The 26366-nt window shown below is 34.8% G+C and overlaps 1 protein-coding gene across 1 annotated transcript in view; it reads left to right on the top strand.

Moving 5' to 3' along the window:
• The window catches only part of IFT81 (intraflagellar transport 81), a gene marked incomplete at its 5' end in the record, with an annotated part of 41067 nt that overhangs the window by 6212 nt on the left and 8489 nt on the right, over positions 1-26366 (top strand). Inside the window, 8 exons of the mRNA XM_084297607.1 lie at positions 230-340; positions 1622-1706; positions 8984-9147; positions 11553-11648; positions 13618-13764; positions 21940-22089; positions 24101-24229; positions 25334-25423. Coding sequence (XP_084153733.1) covers positions 230-340; positions 1622-1706; positions 8984-9147; positions 11553-11648; positions 13618-13764; positions 21940-22089; positions 24101-24229; positions 25334-25423 — 972 coding nt within the window. The remainder of the gene's footprint in view (positions 1-229; positions 341-1621; positions 1707-8983; positions 9148-11552; positions 11649-13617; positions 13765-21939; positions 22090-24100; positions 24230-25333; positions 25424-26366) is intronic.

Genomic DNA, 26366 nt, shown 5'->3' with positions numbered 1-26366 from the left:
CATACCGTATGTCTAGGAAGGAGTCAAATAACTAATTGACCCACAGGGAATCTCCCTAGGCGTTAGTCCAGAGCTTTTAAGAATCTTGAGTCCAGTACTTTGCTGTCATTTCTGAGTAGTAACATGTATGGAAAGGAAGTGCTAAGTGGGCTTGTGAGACATATGATCTCTTTTAATGTATTTCTCAACTATCTGACAGTAACATGCACTATTTATCCACTTGCTGTAGGTGGAGACAGTACAAAATCATCAACGAATGCTTGAAATAGCAAGACAGCTTCGCTTAGAAAAAGAGAGAGAAGAGTCTTTGGCTCAACAGAAACAAGAACAAAAAAATCAGGTATTGACATAAGAGAGTACCTATTAAAATAAATAATTGTTGACATCTGTTTGGGGGTCATGCATATAAAGAAATAAATCAGAAATAAACAGAGTTTCTCCCAACATCAGAAAATTAAATCTCGTTTAAAATAGAAATAGCTGTGTACATTTTAAAGGAAGAGGCTTGACCCTACAAGTTTTGAACATCTCATTTAAGATATTTGGCTGCCTCAGCTGCCCCTGACATAATCATTTAGCAATCCCAGGAAATGTTCCATGACTTATTGTGGTAGCACCCAAAGAGAGGTCATTATATTTATGGTAGCGAGCAAATGTTTCCTTAGTTTGATTATATCTCTGTACACTTGCACTAAGATTTCAGCGGCTAAGTGATACAGCAAGTACCCCAACTTTTCGCTGTGGATCAGTGCAGAGGGAATAAATATTCAGGAGCAACCTTTGGGTTTTGGTCCCTAAGTCTGACAAAGATGATGCTGTAGGAAGCACTGGAAGCAGCTGGAATCTGACTATAGGGCAGGGTTTATTCCTAAGATATGTTGTGGAAACAAGATTCTTTAATATAAAGTCCAGCACCAGACTGTTGTATCATCTCACCAAATTCTGTTGATTTCAAATATAACATGAGCTTCCACACTGTATTAAAAGGAGAAAAACTCAGATTTCTAATATTGCAGTCTATATCTGGATTTCAAATTAATGTGAATCAGGGTTTCAAGCTGTTGGGTCTTTGCTTGAGGAAGATCACAAGTAGAATGAAAGGGATGTCTATCTAATTCCACTTCTTTTTATGCCTTTCCTGAAATTGCAGAAATGCTATTCACTTGGATGTTGTTTGGCAACAAGCTTTGCAGTGTGTTCTCCACTTGGCTCAGTGTTAGAATGGTGGATCGCTGTGACAACTCAGCTGCCTTGCAGGAACTGCAGTAAAAGATAGCTAGAATCAGGGCAGCAGTAGAAAACTGTCTTTTTTTTATTGTTGTTTTAATGTTCAAACCACTTGAAGGTTTGGTTAAAAAAGAGTCGAATGATTTTCTGCCATAGAGAAAATATCACTTGGGAATACAATAACACTTTTCTTAATTAACACTATAGAATATCAAGTCAATCCAGGCCAATTGTTGAAAATTTATTTTGGCATGTTCCCTTGCGAACCAGCTGCTTATAGCTACCATTTTTTTTTTTTTTGTATTTGGGGTTCTTTTTGATACATTTTGTTTTCATTGCTTGGATATGCATTTCAAATGAATTAACTTACATGTGTCCAATTGTGTCTCAAAAGTTGTTCCATGCAGAGCAGAGACTGCAAAGAGCACAGCTCCAGCTGAAAGAGATGCATCATGCAGTAGTGGATTCAAAACCTGAAAGTAAGTGGTAATCTATAACAGTTGGGGGTTTATGCTTTTTCTCTGTTAGAAATGAAATCAAAACTGTATGACTGTCAATAATATGGTAGTGCCAAAAAGCCTATAGGAATACTGAGAAGCTAACGGAAGAAATAACTTGTGTTCTGAAGTCACATGCTTGAGATCCTAAGGCTGGATGTGTCTTGCCATAAAATGCCAGGTTTAGTGAAGTTTTATGTTTTTTGTGTTTGTAATTGAGCATCAGTGAAATACTGCTTCTTAAAATTTTTCTCAATGAATGTACAAATACATTGAATACTATGTTTTAGTCAGTGTAGATTTGTGGGATTTTTTTAGTTTCATTCAATAAAACATTCACGTGAAGGGCTTTAAGGTCTGTTTCTTATTGTGTTTTTTTATGTTATCAAAAATAAAGCCACTTCCTAATTAAGCTTTTATAGAGCATGGATTTTACACACACATGTGTATATACATACACACATACACCTATACGTAAGATTATATACACTAGATACTTGTATATTAATGTATAGACTTAATATAAATAAATATTTATAATATATAAAATACTTTGTTCTCGTGATGTCACTGTAGCTGAGTTATTCGTATGTTGCTGCATTACATTAATAATGTCGAGACTGCTTCTGCTCATTTTCAGTGGTATCTCAGTCTGCAAATAAACTCAACAAAATAAATTATACTACTTGTAGAGTAAGTTAGTCCTCTATGATCATTTATAAAAATAGCAGGTGGGAAGGAATTGTGGTTAGTAGATTAAATGCATAATAACTATCTCCAAAGGCTACAATTTTACAACATCTAAGCTGCTGATGGTGTAGTTACTTTGAAGGAAATGTAAGAAGGATTAGCCTGAGTCAATGTAGGGTTCAGTGTTTCTGATGCATGTGACCACAATAAGGTTATCAGTAACCCATCAAAGGATTGATACAGGTTTTATGCGCTGTTTATACAGGCATTGTGGATCATTAATATAGAAAAATTCTACTGTCTGGAGGATTGTATTGTGAAGGCATAAGACTCAGAATGGTTCTTTTCCCAGAACTTTTGCAGTTGCATTCGAAGTTGCTCTGGTAAAAAAAAGCCATAGAATGATTTTTGTTTTATCTACAAATTACTTCCCAAATGATAGCTATAGATTTAAATTTAGCAAAGTAAGTCATTGGCCTACTTTTTCAAGTACATTTAGTATTTCAGTTGCATCACAGAACAGCTTTGGCAGTTGTTTTGAGTTAGAGGATTTTTCTCAGTCAACAGCATGTTATGTTTTTATTAGTTCATAAATTTTATTTTTTTTTTTAAACAATGTTCATCAGCTGCTGAACCACAAATGGAACTAAAAGAGTATCTGAACTATCTTCTTTACTCTGAGGGACCTGCAAGTAATTTTGTAACCGTTCCATTTTTGCAGTAGCTACCAGAGAGTTTATACAGCAAAGCTGTGTCAACATTTCTATTTCAGTTCCAGGGGTATTTTTAAGGCCAGTGGAAACTTGATGGGTTCAGTTCACAGAAGCAAAGGTAACATAATAAAAAGTCAGTAAATATGTCATTTAATCATTGAGATGAAAATAAAGTTTACTCATTTAATTCCCTTGTCTTGAGTCCTGCTTGCAGGGGAAAAAAAAAGTGTTTAGATGATCTGAAGATAAACTTGGAGTCATTACTTAAGAAAACTTCTTTTGAAATTTTGCCCAAACAAAGACTTCAGGACTTAGCTTTGTAATTGCTTTTCTCTATACTAGTTACAAAGACACTGCTTGTCGTAGCAATTACAGAATGCTTTTTTATTTATTTATTTTTAATAATTAGAATTAGGTGACCAAAGTGCATTGAGTAAGATAACATTTATTTTAAAAGCTTTGTTGGTCTACAGTTAGCACAATTTATTTTACATAAAAAAAAAAATAAATCCCTTTGGCTGAAGTTCTGTATCTCAGCTGCATACTCACATCAGTATAGCTTGTATGCTGACAATTCAAAGGCTGTTTGGTAGTTGTGGATTTTCTGTACAAATCAGATGCTTTCCCTTAAAATAATTGAGTTCCATTTTTAATACTTAGGTGTTTTTACTTCCAAATCAAGATAAAATTATAAAAGTTGTTGTGAATGAGTGGAAACTTTTTTATATGTCTTACGGACACATGCTGCTTCAACTACTTCATCTTATAATTACTTTAGGATGACACTTTTTAAAGAAATGTAAAGGAATTCTTTAAAGGACGCAACTAGCATGTATTTAAGAGTGGCGTTAATATGCAATTAGCATCAGTCTGCTTTAGCTGTACCAGGGAAGTATAATTTATGGTTAGTAGTTTACTTACTTTTAGAATCATAATAAGTTATTTAGAAAACCTTGTACTGTTTCATGAAAAACAGTTGATCATTGTCAAATATCTTTCAGACTAAAATTGATAACATTGGTTTCCATAGTGCACTCCTTCCTTGTTTATTAACTTCAGTACCACCCAGCATGTTGCCTAACTACAGAGAGGGAGTTCCTGCTGCTAGTACTGACATGAATTTCTGATTTTTTAAAATTCATCTTTCTTTGTTCTGGATATGAATAGTATTTTTATTGATACTGATCACTAGTTTGAATAACCTAGCCCATGATTCCTCATCAAGGTTGCCGTTTTTTTTGTTTGGAATATCTCTGCTGGAACAAACACAATTTGTGAATGCCAAGAAGTGAACCGAATTACTGAAATTCTTGATCTCTGTCCATTTTACAGAACTTTATTGTTCATTTTATTAGCAGAAATATCGAGAAGTAGATGACTAGCTTGAAAATATTGATTGAAGAATGGGTTAAGAGGATTTTTGTTGATAAACAGTGAAATGTGTGATTTATACACTAAATTAAGTTGGTATGGAATAACATTTAGAGCAAAGAGAACATCAAAGATACCAGTTAAAGAGGAAGTGTTTTATACAGATGTCTCTTTTATATCATTTGAAACATTTTATGAAAAATAGAAACTTAGGAGACTATTACTAATATTTTCTATTTGCATGAAAAGATTAACATTTTTCTTTTCGTTAAGTTTAAACCTTTTCATTTGCCACAGAGCTATCTTTCCCTAAAATTCCAAGTTTAAATAACTTCCTTTCAAAACTACAGACCAGGTTACAATTATGGCAAAGGAGAATGCTTAGGTGGAACTTGATAATAAAATTGCTTATAATTATCTATCGGAAATACAATCACTGTCAATTCATACAAGGTTAGGGGGAAACCACTTTTAAAGTGGTTTAAAAAACTAAAAACTCAGCACGACCTATGTTAAATGGATTAAAAGGAGTTTACTGGAGCTCCCAGGGTCAAAGAGTTGGTGCTATCCTTGCATTTAGTTGTAGAAGGAAATGTAACAGAAAAGTTGTTAGCTCTTTTTTTAACTCAGGTATTTCCATCACTGCAAAACTGTGTCTGTGGTTTAGAATTTGAGACGATCGTTGGAAGTTAGATTTCAAAGAGACACAATAATATTATAACATGGAAAGCATGCCTTACAGTACAAGATTCAGGAAGCTGTTTAATTTTTGAAGGAGATATTGAAGGGATGATCTGTCATCATCTGTCATTATTTGTATGTCCCAGATCTCTTTTTAATATGGGGAAATGGGAAGTGATATCATTAGAAGCTGTGGACTGAATCACTTAAATACTGCTTTGTAGAAGATGATTGCAGACAGGGAAGTGAAGGCTTTGACGTTTAGCAAGTGAATGCCACGTGGAAGTCTATTCTACACCTGCCTTTGTCATAGCCTTTCTATGTGATATTAAACAAAGCGTTGGTCAATAACCTATAAAATGAGCGCTCCCTTTTTTTTTTTTAATTATTAAATCAGTTAGTGTTGCAAATGTTTTTGGTATAGAATACACAACTGGTAGCCCATTGAGGGGAAAAAAGTAGTAATCTGAGCTCAAGGTGGATCAAACTTCAGCTCAATTAGCAGAATTATGCAGGGAAACTTGCCTTTTTCCTACATGACTGAGCAAGCACCAAGAAACTCTTTCTCCCACCCATCTCTTTGCAATAATAATAAAAATTGAATGGAAAACATGAGGAATTACTGTTAATAGCTCTTCACATGTAAATACATGGTTGGCACAGTCTTGCTAAAATAGCCTTAGGGCACAGAGCCAGACTTTTTGTGCAGCTTACGTATGTAGATTTTGTAATCATAAGTCAATGTTAAAACATTAAAAACAGGGTTTATGTGTGTAATGGAAAGATTTAAAGTATGCTTGCTTTTCTTTCCTTGAGCCTGGGAATATGAAAAAGGGATGTCTTTCACTGAAAACAAATCTTAAAAGAGCTGCCCTGTGTTTGTTTTCTAAGGTTCAGTTAAGCAGCAAAAATAGCTCTTAGGTAGTTACTTCTCCATATGTCAAATCATATAGGAGGAAAATATCTCCAGAAGTATTTAGGAAAGAAACTACATTAGTCATGAGGGATGTTGACATCATCATGTCTTTCCCTGTCAAGATGTCAAGTTTTAACTTGCTTCATTGCTTGGTGCACCTTCAACAGCAAGCGTGAATGCAGAACCAGCCAGTGTTTAAAAGAAGCCGGTAATAGCTCTTGGGTTATCTGCGAAGCAAATCTAGATAGTGATCAGGGTTTTACCCTGTGAAGCCAATAGGCCTCTGCTCGTTTGAAAGCAATCGTTTAGGCATGGTTGTTTCCTGAGTTTAGTGTCATATCTATGATGAATTATTTAGGCATATTTATGCAGTTTTATAAGAAGGCTGGAGTAGGATAAGAAATAAGATATGGTATGTATGCAGATTTTTTTTTGCTACCAAGAGGAAAGCTAGAAAACAAGAAATTAGTTTGATTAAACTGTTAATATTAAATATCAGGGTAATTTAATTGACATCACTTTGATTTCCACGCCAAAGTTCTTGGTTATAAATATCTAGTTGGGAGTTGTGCTTCTAGTCAGTTCTGAGGTGATAATTCAGCTCACGGTGTACGTGGGAAGCTTTGCTGCTTTTGCAGAGGTGGTGGATTTCTAGTGAGACTTGAGAATGTAGTCCTTCCTGCACAGCTCTGTGGTGGGCCGAGGAAGACTGGAACCCAGTTCTTTTGCAGGAAAGAAGTGGGAATTTTCATGGGTTGATTAATGTTCCCTCTGAACCTCCAGGGGTGTTTCTCAGGTTACAGCTGTAGCGCCCAGTGCCTAATGGTTATTGCATGCATATAGTAAGTACGCTTTCCATTCTGAAATTAGTACTGATGCTGTTTATTTTGTGCAAGATGAATGACCTTTCCACATAGAGGAAAAGAACCTATGACATTGTTGCTTTTCATAAACACAGAGATCAACAAACCGAACTGCTGGAAAAGAGGAATTCCCACTCATTTTTAGTTTGCGTTGACTTTATTTTTTTTGCAGCACTGCTTTCCCTAGGGTCTGTTTCCTTTCTTCTCATTTTCGAGGCTTTCTTAGAACTAAGAATGGCTTATTTCCTCTCTGGCAGCTAGACCAAGTAGCTTTCCTTTCAGTCTAAGCTGAGAGCAGAGGCTGAAGAGGATCTATCAGTACTGTTTCTAGAGGTAAATAGTTGTAAAAGAATGGGCCCCCCTTTTCCAAGGCTTGTATTTCACTGTGCTCTGTTTTCTTTTGCCAGTCAGTGATATGGTCAGCAGGCTCTTTAGCCTGAGAGCCAAAACTCTTCTTTCAACCTGCATCCTTTCCTCTGTCTGTTTCAGCAAGGTCAGCTCTGTTATTGTATCTCTGTACTCAAGCTTTTCTTTGTGTAGAGAAAGACAGAGATTTGAATTTCTTGTTTTTCTTTGTGTTTCATAGTAATTCCATGTTCTCAGACAAACAACAACAAAAACCACCCCACTCCCTCAGCAAGTAGTTTTAAAATGTACCCAGGATACGTACCTTTTAGTCATCTAGATCATGAAAAATACTCTGAAATACCTGTTCCCACTCTCATCTGACATGTAACTTGCAGATCTTACAGTAGTCCTTAGTAGAGGTGTCTTGGAGGAGTAATTGCACTAAACTGCCTGTTGTCAGCAGACGACTGTGTAATGTAATTTAAATAGCAGCTTCATTTTATTCTGTCATATTTTTCTAGCTGTGTATTGCTCTTACCTGTATGTGCCTATGTTTATTTATAAATTATCTGTAAAGGAGGTTAAATTACTTTACCTAGCAAGAGCCAAGTCATAAGCATGGTATCATGCAGTGTGCATCAGGCTTGCATAGAGAAAAACTTAAGTGTGATTGCTTTTCTCAGTAGAATTTTTGACATTACACAGCATTTTCTTCTTTTTTTTTTCAATTCTTTTTTTTTTTCAGTATTCACAGTCAATATACTGTCCCAAGACTGAACATTTGTTCATGAAAGAAAAAGTAGTCTGTTCCTTAGAGAAAAGCAATTTATAAGTGTTACAGCAATATAGAAGACTATTAAGTGTATGTAGGCATCCATTTAATTCCGCTCATTTTAAGGGCAAATTTCAGATGCCAAATTAGAACAAAGAAGTTTTATTTTAAGGAAGAATTTCCAAGTGTATAACAGATCTTACATGAGGCTGGCCAAATTAAGATCTTTGTTCTATTTTGAGACACAGATAAAGGATTCATGCTGAGATAATTTCTGTCTGTAGATGATGTAATTCACATGAAACAATGACCTACGTAATCTATGGGTAGAACTGGCTTCAGGATGCTTGCTCCTCTGCGCCAGCCAGGGAAGCTGTAAGGGATACAATCTTCAAAGGAGCCCTGAGCAAGTCAGCACAGCTGTGATGTGTTTTGCTGTCCCTTACCCTGAATGCATATAAGCAACCCAAGCCTAGCCATCAACTTTTAAAATTTATAAAGAATGTAATTCACAACAAAATGTAACACAGAATCAAGTATCTGGATGTGTGAGACATGCACAGGGTTATCAGTGTTGTGTGTTGAATTTTAGAACTGATTCAGCTAGACTTTCGTCTAAGGGTTTTACTTGTTCATTGATTAAAATAATTTGTCGAGAAATTAATAGTTACATGTTAGAGATGCAGATGGATAATGAATGTAATGCATATTGTATCATTTAACAGCTAGATTAAAAAGCTAAAACGAGTAACTACCTGTTTCTTTGAGTTTTGAGAAGAAGACTTAAACGTTGTGCTGTTGTTACTGTAATCTGCTGAATACTTTAATATGTTGGGGAAATGAAACTTAATTATCCTCTACATGACTTTGGCTATAGACATACATTGATTTAATCTGTTTTTAAGGTTTAATGAAGAAACTGGAAGAGGAGATAAATTTCAATTCATACCTGACTACTGAAAAAATACCTAGGGAGCTTGAAAGCAAAAAAAAATCAGTATATTTCTTACAAAAGACAGTTGGAGAGCCAGCTCTGAGTCAATCAGATCTCAATGTACTTGAAATGAAGGTAAGCACTTAATTGGTGTTCCATACCATCTCTAGAGTTCTTGTATATTGCAGTTTTCCTATCCTTACTTTACACCCGTGAAAAAAGGTTTAATTCCCAAAGGAACATCTTTCAGCTGTAAAAGAAAAGATGCGCTAACTTGCTGAATGCAAGCTCTTAGATAAGTTAAAAAAAAAAAAAAAAAATCAAACCCCAAACCACAAAGCCCACCCTATCCTTAAATGCTGTATAGAAAATCATGTTAGCAATTTGCTGTGGTATGAGCAGAGATGTTAATTCAGCGTTAAAGGTTTGAGCAAGTTAAATATCTGAAAGAAAAGTTGTTTATGGAAAAACTTAATTTATAACTCAGAAAAAGAGCAGGATTTATTGCCACTTAAGTACATTTGTATTGTTTTTATATTTGTATCATTCTAAATTCAAGATTAAATATGTAATGTGGTGGTTTAGAGGAATTTAGAGTAACACTAATCGTTAGTATTTCTGTTGATGGTGTTGAAAGTTTACAACAGTCTTAGCTAGGGTAGGAAGAGCAGTTCTAAGTACTACTATGTACACCGTTCAGTCTTAAATGTCCTCTCCTTCTCTCACCAGTTGGAGATCCTAGAATTATTAAAAAAATAAATTACTATGAAAGACGAATAGGCAGAAAACAAAGTATTTGTAATTGATCAGAGAATGATTACCCCATGGAGGTGTGAGGGCTGTCATCCACCATTCTTCTGGTGTCTTATAGAGAGGTTTAACAACTTCATCAACATCATGATAGCCTGCGTGTGCCTGCATGCATTTGCTCTGTGGCACACGTCATACTAATGTAATAAATGCCCGTAGTTTGGTTGTTTGTTTGTTTTTTTTTGGATCAGTCATGAATCAGCAGTTGAGTGTCATCAAGAATACGCTCTATTTTAAGGTTACGACTACTTTTTGTGAAAGAAAAAATAGTGACAACCCAATGCCATTTTGAATCCTGATCGTTATAACTTCAAAGAATGACAGCATTATTAAACTGTAGATTAGGTCTGAAATATTAAACTAGCTCTGTGATTCAGCCTCTGCTTTCCCAGTTTCTTTCTTTAAATCAAAACAACATTTGTGGTTGCAGTTATTTCTTTTAGGCATAGTCGAAGCCCTGTTTTACACCTATCTTTTCCAAAAGTATTCTTAGGATTTTGGCAATATTTCAAAGAGCTTCAAGATTTCTTTTTCACCATGAGGTAACCTTTTAATTTGTTATATTTTGGAAGTGTGTTCTTAACAGATAATAAAAACATGTCATATACTTGGCTGTAATCACAGCATGGCCTTAGCATTTCTTTCAAAGGCAGTCTTCTATTATCTCAATGTCTTTAAAAGGAGCTGAATTGCAGTAAGTATGATATTATCATGCATTTTATAATATATAAAACAGGAATTTTATTAAAAAAATTGAATCCTTATGCCATCTTCAAATTCAGACCTGTTCTAACCACCAGTAGGAAAAGAAATAGGCTTTTGTAAAGGAACAGAATTTACTAGTGAGTTTCTTCAGGTGTTGGACTATTCCTGGTCATATTAAGCACTTTATTTGAAATATTTAGCTTTAAAAATTCAGATATTACCCATAGTAATGTTAGGGTAATGTCCAGCACTGCACATGTATTATGTTTTGACTTTGTTGGATTTCAGCACGTATTTACACTGCTTGCTTATCAACACTCATCTAGGTAGCAGAGAATTAAAGGAAGGTTGCTAGGGCTGTGGTTCAATGGCTGATGAGAGCCCCAGTTTAGCATTAAGTCAGGAGTGGAAAAGCTGGAATCAGTTCACTGGTGTAGCTGTTTATTAGTTTCCCGGTGCAGTTAAGTTTCAGCTAGAATGAAGATCAACAGTTTGAGCCTATGGGCAAACAGGTGCATTTTGCGTCAGTAGAAAAAAGGTACCAGAGAGATGGAATATAATGAGACTCTTCAAACCACTGATGCAATTTAGTATCAGTTCAATTTTATCTGTTCCTCTTTAAACTTCTGATAGATACTTGAGTGAAAAGGAATTTTAGTTAATATCGCTAAAAGCACATTTTCACATAGTACATGACAACACCGTTCTTTTTTCTGCCTGTGTGTGCCAATTTACATGCGTCTTCTGTCTACATGTACCACTTTACTTAATTTTCAGAATAAGCTTCATGCTTCTGCCTTATCATAAAGGCACAGAACTGGAAATAGAAAAACATAGTCTCTTCCTGGCCAATACTGAATGACTCATTCAGTTGTTTTTTTTCTTCTTTTTTCTCTATTTTAAAAATGGAACTGGTAATATTTCCTTGTAACTGGGTTGTTAGTCTGGCTTGCAAAGCATTTAATTCTTGGAGAAGGCAAAGAAAGAAAGCTCTGTTTCTTTTAGTTTTCTGCTCTGTTTTTCAGATAAATGAAGTAAATGCACAAATAAATCAGCTTATTGAGAAAAGAATGAGCAAATATGAGCCAATTGATAGTAAATTTTCCATGTATCGTCAACAGGTAAGGAGGAACAAAGCATTTTTTAAGTAGAAGCAGTAAAGCAGTTTTAGTCACTGACTATTTGACAGACTGATTTTTTTCTTTAATTTATTAAAGCATAAATCAGAAGAAATAAATAATAGTGCATGACAAAACCAAAATCAATAGCTGTTGAATATATGTATGTTTAGGGCTTAGTCAAACAATTGTTTTCAGTCATTCTAGTGAGTTTACGTCAATTGCTGTCTGAGGTGTTGCCCTCACAGTAATTCTGGAAGGATCATTTTGGAGGAGCTATTTTGGTAAGTCTCCAGCTGTGGACAGATTCTTACAAGGCAGCATGTGGGCTGACTGCTGCAGTCAGACCTGGATGCAAAGCTTGCTTTGTGTTTGACCACATGCTACTTTTCCTTTTACATCTGTTAAGAAGGTATTCTTTGATTTTATTATTTTTTTTCATCCTGAGGTTATAAAATAGTCTCTCTATAAAATGGGCTCTGTGGTCTAGTCTTAGTAAATTTGTAACTTATAAAAAGGATTTATGAAATCTAAGATTTTTGGAGCTTACGCAGAAACATACGTGATTTCTTTTCCAGCCGACCTGTGTAGCTGCTGATTTTATTGAAAATTTTCATAATGATGCTTATGGTGATGAAAAAAAATAAAAACCAAAAAGGCTTGGGTAAAATATTCAGTGGTAGGAAAAATTGTGATAAAATGTATACTATAGTTCAATCACATATGAAATATGAAACACCCAATTCTGTTTTGTAAGAGATACGCTTCTTCCCTAAAGAAAAGCCTGCTACATGATATGCTGGTGCCAAAGACCACCTGGCTAGTGATACTTCTAGCTATTCTAGGAGTTCAGGTTGCTGCTGTGAGTTGAAAGCATATGGTTGTCTTTGCTTTGTTCTTCTAGGGACAACTTGCTTCTGTTTCACAAAATAAACATATATATTGTACTACAGTTTGTTGCTGCAGATAGCTCATGAAGCAAAGAGCTGAGTGGATCCCAGCAGAATTCTGTTAGATATATCTGTTAGAAATAAAGCTGGCCCTCTTAATGTAGTGTGAGAAAGCCGTTACGTTTTGCTTCATTTTTTCTTTTTTTTTTTTTTCCTTCAGATGAAGAAACCAACCATGCATCCAAATTCAGGCTCATACATCTAAATTCATGTGTTGTGTTAAAATATACTTTGGCAAGATAAAAATACTTTTTTTTCCTGAACTAATGTATACTTATGTTCCTAAATCTGTTGACTTCTAGTCAAACATTAGGTACTTTTAAATATTCTGCCTGGTACAAAACATTATTTTTTAAATGCTTTATCTTCTAGACTCAAAAAAAAAAAAAAAAAAAAAGTAATCTGTAATCTACACTATTTCTGTACTGTACTGCTTTATTCATTCCCTTTTAGCTATTTGCCAAGATTTAGCGGCTAGGTTCTGCTGTTAGCATAACATATTTCTGTAGGTTGGAGTAGGTTGGAGTTATAAAAATCTGTATTATGACATTTGTGAAATCTTGGATATCTTTCCAGTTAAGCCATGTTGATGTATCTCACATATGCACAAAAAGGGACTAAATAGATTAAATGGAGCAGCTAAAATGTGTACCTTTTTCTTCAATGAAAATGAAAAATGAGGTGAAGAAACATACATCCAAAATGTAAAGTAAATCAGCGTGAATCTGAGAAAAAGGCTAAGATAGAAATCTTGGCTATACTAAAGAAAGTTGGGAATTTGCAATTTGCTTCAATGAAGCTGTGGTTTATCCCACTGTGTATAATGTGTAACTGATGCTTTTTTCTTTGCAAAGAGATATGCTCACATTTCCTAATGAAAATTAGTTTCCTACAATTGAAATGTGTTTACAGTGGTGCCGTGCCTGAAATTTAAGTGTTTATGTTTTACTAATGATTAAACAAGTCTAAGCAAGAGCAATTTGCACTTTACTTGTACTTATACATTTCTAATATTCATGCAGGCATCTATAATTTCCCGGAAAAAGGAAGCTAAGGCAGAAGAACTTCAGGCTGCTAAGGAAGAGATGTCCAGCATGGAAAGACAGATGCTACAAAAGACAAATCAGGCCCAAGAGTTAGAAGGCTCTGAAGTTTTGAAAGGGGATGAGGTATGCAATATAACTGTGCACGTGAGGAAAAGGAAATTTGTAAGAGAGAGATCAATTTTTTTGTTAACTAATAGTTTCCATTTAACTTCACATTTCAAAAACTGCATCTACAGTATCTTATCCATTTATATAGTATGGTGTCAAACTACATGGCCTCAGCACTGCAACAGGCTGGGCTCTGCTTTTTTATGTATTCTCAGTAAAAATTGGATGACAAACAATGTATATGAAGACATTTTTGAAGTGCAGATAGTACAATGCTGTCTAGTGCTTTCTAACGTTTTCCAATATTTATGCTGTAACACTTTTTTAAATACTTGATTTGTAGCTGTTTTCAAATTAATAATTTAAATTATTCACATTGTATCTAATAGATTATAAAGTACATGCAGACTTAATGTTGGGCTGTCTTAACATTTCAGATCTTTGAGTTAAAATAATGTCAATATCATCACAATGGTATGATGATAAATAACTTTAACCAACTATTGAAGTCAACAAGACTAATGAGGGGATTAGGACTTAAAGTTATTAGTCATGTAGATCAATTTTATTATTCAATGTATAATAAAAATCTACAATGTTACTATCTATTCTTTATATGATAGATGATCACAAGGTGCAATACCAGCAATTACCAGAAATGCAGGTTTTTTTTTGTATTTATTACCCACAAACGCTTTTACTTCAAATAATATTTTCACAGACCCACCCTTTAGGTGCATCATTCTCTGAATTAGTGTATCTCTTTATTCCTCATGTACTGTCTTCATTTGTACTGCTATATTTTAGTAAGAGTAACACTCTTTCCTTTCTTTTTCTTTGTCTGTTTCTGTGCTTTTTTTACATACTACTCAGTACAGTGAACGCCCTTTGTAGAAGGAACTCCCTTCCTGATCCCATAGGACATGCCTGTTCCACAAAAATCTGTTTTCTTTTAAAGGAGTCTTACAGAGTAAATAAGTATGGGAATGTATGTGTCCACTCATGCATAAAGACTTCCTGCATATTATGGAATCCGTGCATATTTCTCTTGTGCCTTCTTGCCTGTCTACCCTTCTGTAAATCAAGATGAAAACTATAGGTGGAATTATCATCCAGGGTTACGTTTAGAGCAATGAATATCTCAAGTCTGCTGAAAGTAACTCATGCTACAAGACTTCAGCAAATCTTTGAAGAATTAACATGTTGATTTCTCTTACTATGATGTACTATAGACATTCATAGTAGTAACTATGTAACAATAGTAACAAGACCGCTGAATTATACTTCTCTCCACCACAAGGTTTTTATCTCCAGTGGGCACCTTGATAGAACCTTTGACAACTTTAAGACAAGAATAGAAAGCAGATAATCTGTGTTTCTGTCATGGGAAAGAAATGTTTAATTAATCATCAGGAATGCATTACAGAGACATCACATATGTTTTACATTATCTGTAAATACACTTGAAAGGTAAGAAATACTTGTGCCTACTCCTGAGCGGGGACAACATACTTTGATCAATAGCAATTTAAGGAGAGCAGGGCAGGTGGGAAACACAGTTACAGAACCTAGGCTTGATAATGAAAAAATGAAGTTAACTGTCTGATACAAGGAAGAGGCTCAATACACAGGGGGAAAAAAAAAAAAGACCTGTTTTGAACATAACATGCATTCCTTTTGTTCAAATCTGTTCTACTTTTGGCTTTTTAAATATTTTAAAGTCTTCATTTTGATGCATGCAGAATACATGATGGAGCACTTTGGGCAAAACATCAGCTTAAAATAAGAAGTGTTTGCCTTTTTCTAAAAACCATTTCTTGTTCTGTAAAATACTTTCTGTATGTTGGCCCAAGGAAGCCAGCATTATATGATCAATGTTCTGTTCCTGTTTATTAGTTCATTAGGTACACTGTAGTGGCACTCACAGGCACTCCAAAGCAGTAAAAAGAGTGTTTTCTATGGCTTAAAACTAGCAAAGAATTTGGATTCTTGATGATTTTGATTGCTTCATTTTCAAAGGTCACAGTTACCTTCTCATCTGGAAGAAGGAGATAGTGATGTTATTATTATTTTTTTAAATGTCAGTTAACAAAAATGCTGCAAAGGAGTTTGGTGCTATAGTTTTCGTATCTCCTTAAAGTAAATGCAAACACGTATTATAGAAGCAGTCCTGCTTCACAGTCAAAGCTGTGAGAAGATGAGACTGATAGATGATACAAATAAGTTGTTGGGGAAGAGGTGATGAAGCAAAAGTGAATTGAACAGGTTATCTTTCATCAGTAAGTTTCAGTTCATCGCTCACCTAGACAACCTTTCACTGTAGATTTGTTTCTAATGTGATATGTTTTTCAATTTGTATTTTCTGTTTCACCGCTCTGTTACTCCAGCTTTGAGCCAATACCAAAGGAAATCTTGATTAGTGTAATGGTGAATCACTACTGCACTACGTATGTTCAATAGAGACAGACAGGTTGTAGAATCAACCTTCACTTTCCACTGTCTGACAACTGAGAGCTGCTTTTATGCTTTCTTGTTGCAGTCCCACACATTAGTATTTAGTTCCTCCATTTTCGAAAAGGAAGAAAGATTTATTTATCTTTTAAAACAAATAGATTTGCTGTCTTAAGTCGTAAACAGGCTTTAATCCTGTCACATTTAACTTATCTAAATGGTGTGTTTAAGTCAAAGAATTATTTTTCTCCTATGCTCAATGTTTCTCATCTTCTCTTTGTCTACCTTTACTGCATTATCTTACATCATAGCACCCACAAGATTTGGCAATCAAAGAATTAGTGCCTTCCTAGCTTGTGCTCCTGTACCACAATTTGGATCTTCAGTTGAGGTCCTCTTAGCACTTCATTCACCCAAAGGTCAATCCTGGCTTATGTTTTTAGGTGCTAGTATTTTGCTTTCTCCTCTAATCATAAAAAGGAATGTTACAGCATTCCAGTTGGTTCAAGAGGTTGTACAGCTAAATAGAACTTAGAAGAAACAGCAGGGAATAATCAATTCATTTACATCAAACACACACACAAAAAGGTAGGAATAAATTGTCTGCTTCAATGATTACGAAATCTTTTTAAGTACTTCAAACAAAGTACAATGAACACGGGGCAAAGTTGGCAGGCTCCTAGCTGCAGCTGTCAGATCCTGAAAATTAGGGAATCAAATGTTGACACTTAGAAGGCTAGATGGTTCAATTACAAGTGATCCTAGGTAAAGCTGTGATATTTTTAGTTCTTTACACAACACATTGTACTTTTCAGAGTTCAGCATAGGGCCCCAAGAGCCTAGACTTTCCCAAGGTATCAGAATAGACTAGTACCATAGCTGTGCTTAGCTACAGTAGTTAAAATAATGTTTTTGAGAATGTGGTATAGAAAGTCCTATCTGTTAGTTAGCAGATATGTGAAGTTTGCGTATTAATGAGTTAATGCATATTAATTAATGCATATTAAGGAGTTTAATCTGTTCATACAGATGCCTGCCTATACCCTGGTAAAACTATAAAAAACGTAGAGGTTGATACCCTTTGAAAACAGAAGACAAATTTTTTGGCCATACATCTTGTTATTCTTCCTCTAAAATGGTTGAGTCAATCCAAATTGATGAGAAACAGTTATCAAGCCCCAAACTAGGCAGATGGATTTTTAAGAGAGTAGCTGATAAGGAGCTCACTAGTTGACCATTAAATGGCTTAAACCAGACCGAGGACATATTATCCTGTTTATTACCTTTCCCCTGACCTTTTCATTAAAGTCCTAGGTACAGTTATATTCCTGTCTGTCAAAGGCTCCTTAAACATGAAACGCGGAGAATAGATGGCAGCGAAGTCGAGAGAACAAAAGTGGCAAATCTGTAGGATTCTTACAGAAGCCAGAAGCTTTTTGCTGTAAGAAGTTAACCATCATTTAAGCCAAATGTATGCGGTGATTCAGACATAAAATATAGCTTCGCAGAACTGAATGCTCTTTCAGCACCCACTGGCATGAATAAATCATTGATTTTATTGATCTGTGCATTTCCTGTGATAACTGAAAATGTTTTTTCATTAAAAATATTCTGATTGGCCCAAATTATTAGTAATGGCTATTTTAATATTTCTTTCCTGACCAGAAGCAAGCACTCCTAGAAAAGATATCCTAACTCAGTGCTAATGAAGAATTTTCCTGATCTAGCTGTCTAATGAGCAGATTATAGGATACTTTCTTTTCAATAGATTGAGATAATACTGGTTGGATCTTTTAGAAGTTTGCCCTTCTGTGTATGAGTCAATAACTATATCCAACAGTGGCTGTACTTGCTCAATTTTAGAGCCTCTTAAAAAAAAAATTACTGAAAATCTGTCATGATAAGGAACTTTTCCTAACTGAATGTTAATACTTTGGACAGTCTGTATCCCATTAATTGGTCTAGTTAAAAAATTAAAGCATCTGCTCCTTAATTAATAGAAATAGAGATAATCAACTAAGATTTTCTGCGGTTACTGTCCTTATGCAAATGTTATTAACAAAACTGTTTATTTGGAATCTTCTTTTGATTTTATGTTTCAGAAAGATTATTTTTTTTGTACAATTAATACTTTATTTTCTGTAGCACTTTCATGTGAAGAATATTTTGATGATTATAATACAATCAAATTGATACAGTAATCCACAAAACTTCTAAATGATTTGAAAGTGAGGGATTAGTCTGTGGTCTGTTCTCTTCTGTAAACAAGTTTATCTATTTTCTCCTTTAATGATAATCTTAGAATAAGAACCTTGTAAGAACTTCACATAGGGCAAGTGTTAACTTTTAAGGAGATGAAAGGGAGGATTTATAGTTACAGTATAGGCACATGCATTCGAGGAGCTGGGCTGTGATCATTTGATAGTTGCAATTCAATTTTGTCATATGTAAAATTACAATAACACTTAATTACTTCAAAAAAGCGTTGAGAGAGAACCTGTTAATTGCAATTGCTTTCAGCTAAAGTAAGTGGAGAAGTCTAACATACCAGAACTGGTGGATTTTTCAATAAACATGGAACACAATACAGGAAATCTGCCCAGGGATGCTAGATACCTGCCTGCTCCAGGACCTTATATGAGATAGCAAAGTCCTGCTTCCATTCAGTCTGTTTCACAGTCTGGATTCCACGCTTTTTATGTTACAGTCGCCCATAAAAATAGCCAAGGGGGGAAATCATAATCTTTCGTTGCTTTCATTTGGATAGTTTTTATATCTCAGGGGGCTCTGGCTCGACTAGCAAACATGAGTCTACAGGCTTGTTTACTTTAACTGCTAACTCAGTGCCAACATTTGGTCCTTGTCCAGTCATTTAATCTTTGAAGCTTAAATAACTATTTGCGTTAAGTTGCTTGAGAAAGAAAAGCTCACTGGCGGACACAGCCTCGAATGGTGCATTACTGGGGGCACTGACAGATCCATGGGAATTCTGTAGGTTGAGCCTGCTGAGCTTCTACGCAGGGAGCAGTTGACCTGGTCTATGGGAAAGTGCTGGTGGTCAAAAATGCAATCCTTTTGGGTGGTTAACTTTACTTTAAAGTGATATGTCTTGACATAGCTATTCTTTCTTGAACTCTTTGTAGTATTTAAGCCGCAGTAAAATCCAATCTTTTATAGCATTTTAAGGGCTTGATTTTTCACATACATATAGATGGGAGCATGAGATATACAAAGCTTGAGAAGTAATGCTTACAACAGTGAAAGCACTATTATTTTGCAAGAAATTTATTTGTAGTTTTTGGAAACCTAACAGAATGATTCTTAGCTTTTAGACTGGAGAAACCTAATTTTTCCTGAAGATCCCTATTAGCTGCTGACTTAAGTGGAGTTAAATCTAACAGCTCCAGCTCTGCGTTTGGCCCTGGATCTAAAGAAGGTTTCAGTTAGTGAGATTTTGAGGGGTAATCTGTGCCACAGTTGGAGTAGGTGAAGTCTTTTGAAAATTCTGCCAAACTATTGATTGATTTTCTACAGGCATTATATTATCATTTTGCTGCTGTTTTTTGTATCTTGTTTCACCTTCTTTGTGGGGAAAAAAAAAAAAAAAGTTATGTGAAAACTTGCTTACTTTTAAAAAGCCAGAGATTGCGGTGAAAGATAGACATCTATCTCCTAAATGAATAGATTTCACTTGTCAGTGTGAGCAGCTTGTAGTTCATTTTGCATGAATTTTTTATTATATAGACTTAATCAACTAATAATAGAACTTCAGTGGAATCAGTTCTTTAATCAACAAGATCCTTTGACTCCCATTGTAAAATACATTATGCTGTGCATATTGAATATGCAAATACTCTACCTCCCACTCAAGCTATTTTCAAGACCTTAGAAGTAGTTATAGAAGTGAAGAGAACAATAGTTTGCTTTTCACCCTGGGATAAACTGTCAGAAAATTGTTCAGTTTTGATTGGTGTATGTGGTCATACAAAATAAGTTTAATCCTTTACATAATTTTTTACTATATTCCACTGATCAAATGAAATCTCTTAGGAACTACTCCATCAAGACCAAAGACTCTGCTCCTCTTAAATTTTCCTCGGTTTGCTGGAGAGATTCTATTTATATTCTTATAATCTCTTGAAAATCACAGAAAACTTGGTGTTACCTAAATGAGAAAAAAAAAAAAAAGTCTTTTATATTAACTAGGAGGATAGAAGTGAATTTGCTATGAAAAATAATTAATTCTGGTAATACCACACTAATTTGGCAATCATATAATGAAGACAGCAGGACTGTAGCAGAACTGCCTCCGTTGTGCAGTGCTGTGGCTTAGGTGACCTTGTCTATCCTTGTCCTAGGTAGTACGCACAATGTAAAATGGTATTCCAAAGCCACACATAGTCCAATCTGCATAGAGCACATTGAGTAATTTGTGGGTTTGTTCTTTCACCAAAAACGTTTATAGCTTTTGGCTTTAAAAATAGTTGTGGAGCATAGCAAGGGAGAAGCAGCTTTGGCCTAGATATTGCACAGGATGGCAGATGAACAGGGTTGATTTCATTTTGGGCGTTTTGCCCAGGACACTTTTTATAGAACATACAGTTACTCTGGGGGTTCTGAGGCTGTGGTCACATTGTTTTTTTTTGAATTTCTTCTTTAGAAGGGAGAGTGGCATCATTTTGCAAAAACAAGAAAATAATGTAATTTCAAAATCTAAGTTCTTCTGAGTTTTGAACTCCTATCAGTGGTAGCAGGGCTCCTATTTTCTGCCTGGGCCTGCCTGTTTTGCACTCACTCTGCACATGCTGAACCCTCCTCAACGAGGAACATTCTGCAGCCTATTCTTACGCTATTTACTCTAATAAATTGTATTTGTTTTCCATCTTTGGATCTGAATGCATTTAGAGCTGTGACTGGCAGCTCAAAGAGCTAAGCCTGTTTGACATATGGAAAGCATTCAGGCAAAGAAAAACATTACATGTTTCTTTCAACACCTGATTTTTCGTATCTCTTACAAATTGAGCACACTTGGATTCTGATATAATTTAGTGAAGGCTGCTATCTGTAAGGATATGAATTATTATGCTTAGTCTTTAATAAAAATACAAATTCTCCATTACATTAGGTTGGGGTGAAACGTACTGCATTTCTTTGCTTTTATTTTTCTGTTTTTAAAACCCTAGCTTGTGATATCATTTAGTTCTGCAACAGTCAATGCAACAGAACATAAAATTGTAACTATTGAGAACTAGTAGTCGAAAAGAAAGCTAATGTTTTTCCCATGCTCTATTTTTCTGCACTTTCTTACCATGTTTCTTGGTCTGCAGAGCTCTCTGCGGGTAGGCACTGCTGAGATCTGGTGCTCTGTTAAAAGTGCAAATTCCTATTACATTACCTTTTTATCATCCATGATTCTCAGAACATTTTGCAAACAGTGATTAGTTTTCCAGCTGTCAACTGGTGATGAGTAGAGCTGAATGATCTCTGTATTACAAATGAGTGAGCTGGGATGCAGAGCAATATAGCTGGTTTTCTTATCTCACACAGCAAACAGAGGGCTGGAACTAAGTAGACCCTGGGAATCCTTAATTCCAGTCCTCTATTTTAAACACTTAACCTTCAATATGCAGTCCAAATAGGATAATTACATGTTATATAGCAACAGTCAGTGATGAGGTCCTTTTTTGCTTTACATTGAATGACAAATGCTTCGATTCTCTCTCTTCTCTCTCATTCCAGTTTAAACACTATGTTAATAAGCTCCGGAGCAAGAACACATTTTATAAAAAGAAGCGACTGGAAATAGCAGAAATTACAGCTGAGTATGGTATCCTCCAGAGGACAGAAGAACTTCTAAAACAGCGCCACGAGGCTATTCAGCAGCAGTTGGTAATACAGGCATTTACTACTCCCACAGTCCATCATCCTTGCTTCCCTGATAACTAGCTATATAATAAGATAGATGCTGTTTTGTTAGTTTCTAATATATATCATCCTCAGCGCTCCTGCTGTCATTAGTCATTAGGGTACAAAATTTATTTTTGTCTGTTGATTGTGCTAAGCTGCTGTACTTTATGTTCAGCAACTGTTTTTTTTTACAGGCAGTCATGAATGTTCTGCCATTTCTTAGAATGAGGGGCTTGACCCTGCTTTTTGAAGTCAATGGTAAATCTTCACTAACTCCAGTTAGAGCAAGGCTGGATTCTTAAATTAGTTTTTGGTATCCACATACATAGTAAGGGCTTTGAAAATAATATCAACAGCAAGTAGGATTCAAGTTACTGCTATGAAATATACAGGAATAATGTTTAAAAAAAGAGGGGGCAGGAAGTAAAGATTATATCCCCAGAAAATCAGCAGAAAATGTGTTTCACAGTAAGTGAAAAATGTTAAACTGGATGAATGATTTTTCTAGGCCAGAAGAGTAGAAATCTTTTTACTCTTCTTAACTGTAACCATGTTGGCAGTATACAATCATCCCAAATGCAAAGATTCATTTTTTAGCTCACAAAAATCAATTGTTGTAGAATTTTCTTTTAATATCAGTACTCTTGTTATCAAAATATTTTTATTTATATCTGTTTTTGGTACATGTACATATTTTGCATTTTTTAAACATAAAACTATTTGCTCAATTAAAAAAAAAATACACAAAATAGTCTGTGAAAAGATATTCACGTAGTTGCAGTGGATGATGTCATGGTATTTCAGTAAGGCACTCACGTTTAATTAAAAATAAAACCAGAACTGCTACTGGGTAGAAAGAAGCACCTAAGCAGTAGGATCAGAGCTGTTCTCGTGATTGCTACTCAGCTAGAAGGAGGGTGTGTGGATGTATGTTGTCACTTAAGATGTGTTTATTTACAGCAGGCTAACTAACGTACACCAGTCATCTCACAATCTAATCACTGCAGACAAAAAGCACTAAATGTTTTTTTGTGATGCAGCTACACATGGTCAATACTATGTTCCTATACGAGTCTGACCTTTTCTAAACTACCTTGTAGCAAAACCAAAGAGCTTTGACTTCATAACGTTCTTGTTATCTGTAGGTTCATTCCCGGTGCATCCTGCCAATTCTACATTCGTACCCTCAGATGACTAGTGCACACGTTTTCCCTATGATATCAAAGATACCTTTCCTAGCCTTGGGCACAATGGCCTGTCAGATTATACCCTGCTATTAAAGTCAAAATGTTCCCATCATAGTAGCAGTAGCTAATAGAAGATATAAATCTTTTCTTAAACGTATGGTTATAAAAGGTTTTGGAGGACAATGGGCTTGGAGTTCACAGATAGACGACGCTTTTAGGAATGAATATTTTGCTTTTTAATAAATTGTGGATGCATAATCAACACCTAGCTTTCAAATTAGAGCTCTTCCTTACATACTTAATGAGCAAGCATTGCTAAATACCATTACATCAGCATTTAATTAAATGTAAAGTTTATGTAAGTATATTATGTAGTATAATATATTACTATAGTATAGTGTATATATATATATATAGTATTACTATAATGAATACAGTGTTCACTTAGTTTAGCTTGACAGTTGTTTATAAAATAATTAGCTACATTGCATCTTCTGATTAAGCATCTAGATTTACAACAGAGCCTGACCTAAAGCTTAGTTTACTTTGTGGAAACTTTCTGTTAATTTCATTGGGTGTTAGATGACACAATAGTGGTGTATTATAGGAAGTTGTTATTATCTTGCTGTACAGGCCCTAGATAAAGTCAGTTGTTGGAGCAGCTAAATTATTAATCACTTTCAAAATAAGTTGATTACAGTACGTTTCCACTTTCTTTACAGTATTTCACTTCTTTGAAGGAATTTGGTTTATTACTCAGTTAATGGACTCACACTCAGCCTTTGTTTGTGTGTGTGTGTTTGCAGCAAGCAATTGAAGACAAAAAAGGTATTTCTGGATATAGTTACACTCAGGAGGAGCTGGAAAGAGTATCTGCAGTAAAGAGTGAAATGGATGAAATGAAAGGCCGAACACTAGACAACATGTCTGAAATGGTGATTTTTGTCTTAAATTGTTGTACTACTTCAATCTCAATTTCTGGTTCCTCAGAGTATAAAACTAACTTTAATATTTTTGGTTGTTTTTTTTTTTCATTTTCCTTTAGTATATGTTATATAATCATAAACATATATAAAAATATGTATTTTCAAACAGTATAGACCTGCAAATGTATATTGGAAAGGTTTACTAAAATGTACATTTCTTTTGATGAGTGAAGAAGAAATTTAGAATTATTAAAAAAAAGAAAGAAAGAAACACCTATTTCCCTCCTCTTCAGAAACAGTAGAGATATCGTCTTGGTTTTAACTTTTTTTGTGTGTGTGTGGTTTCATATTTGTTCTTGCACAGTATTTGAAAAGTTAAGAGGTTTGAATTGTTAACAGAATCTTTTTTTTCCTTGTATCACTGGAGTTAAACATTCATTAAAAAACAATATTTAACATTCCCAAAGAGCTAAATATTTTTTCTTTTTCTCTGTAGCCTAACTTTCAATTATACTTAGATCTGTGGTCTTCCAACTTAATACATAGCCACAGAAGCAAAATAAAATAGCCCAAAGCAAAATAGCGTTCTGTGAAATCATTAAGGCACGTTAGAAATAAAATGGTATAATTAAATAGAATGAATCTCAAATAGAAAGCTGGATAGAATTTGAATTTTCAGTATAAATATTTTAAATTGACTCTGTTTAAGCATGTTCAAATTTTATTTAACCTATGCAGGGTGTGTTTGTTTGTTTTGTTTTGTTTTAAGGATCTCTTTTTTTTCAGTCATGTCTATACAGCTCATTCCTTTTTCCCACTCCTTAAGTTGTTTAGGTGTCTGGCACATAGACTGTCTTCTGGACATGTCTGTGGTGTTCTCACTTCAAACAATGGAAACAGAATTTGTCTGGTTTGTGGTACTGACCCTACTGCAATATGGCCTCTTTCCCTTAATTAGGCCTGCGCTTATGTTTTATTATACATAGTTCAGTCTCCTTACATCACATGTTTTTTCTCTCCATATTTTGGTTTTCTTTTTTCTCCTTACATGCCCAATAATGTAAATGTAGCATTAATATATTATTAAAGTATATTATTTTGTCACTCTATCAGGTAAAAAAACTGAATACTATGGTGGCAGAGAAGAAGTCCAGCTTAGCTCCTGTTATCAAAGAACTGAGACAATTGCGCCAGAAGTGCCAGGTTAGTAGAAAAACTTCAGAAAAGCTTTAAATAGTGCTTGTTAATGAATTAGGGTAGGCAGCAGCAGACTTTGGGAGGCAGTCCTATGTTTTGCTCTGCAAATTTGTCCATGTAGTCAAGTGTTACAGTTACAGCAGGAGTTTATTGTACGTACAGACTTCTAGTGTTTATATGTCTATGCACATCCTCTCCCTCATAAGGCACCAGTAACTTCATGGCAATGCAGTTTAGAAGTTGAGCTAAGACCACGTAAAAATGGAAGTCAGAATATGATTAGTTTGATTCCACTAATCAGATGCCTAAATGCTTCAAATAATGCAAATCCCTTGTGTCTCATCAACTTTATTTAATTGCACACCTTGTTTTGTGTGTTTTTTCTTGCCTTTGAAGTAGGTTTATTTTAATCTATTAAACCTTCCTCTCATTCTATGTAAATAAGGTCAAAATTACAAAGAAACATCATTTACAGCTCTCTGTTGTGTTGTACAAGGGCATAATCAACCCTGAAGGAAAGCTGGAAATACCAGAATAGGTCAACAGTGATTTTTAACAAGCAACAAGAATGGAATTCTTAAAAGCTGACAGTACAGGCACAAAATCAGGCAAATATTTTGTCCTTTATAGTAATTTCTAAAAATAATAATAAAATGTAATTACCATACCAGGGGAAAATTTAAAAAATCGTAGTTTGAAATCATAGCAAAGTTAATTTTGAAATTAGTTTCAAAGCTTTTTCTGCTTTAAATGGATTGCAAATAATATTTAATTGATCTAAGACCTATATTAGTCCGTATGAATGACAGATTTCTCTCATTGCTCTAGAAGTAAATAGAGCTATGAAATTTGTAAATTCTTAATTTTCAGTTTTGTAATTATATTTCCTTTCTTCTTGCAAACACTGCCATATTTGTCTACCACATTAAAGCTATGGCTGTGGCTGTAA

Source organism: Netta rufina (assembly GCF_964035555.1).
Source record: "Netta rufina genome assembly, chromosome: 17".
NCBI classification, from domain to species: domain Eukaryota; kingdom Metazoa; phylum Chordata; class Aves; order Anseriformes; family Anatidae; genus Netta; species Netta rufina.
This window is presented reverse-complemented; position numbering and strand designations above follow the sequence as displayed.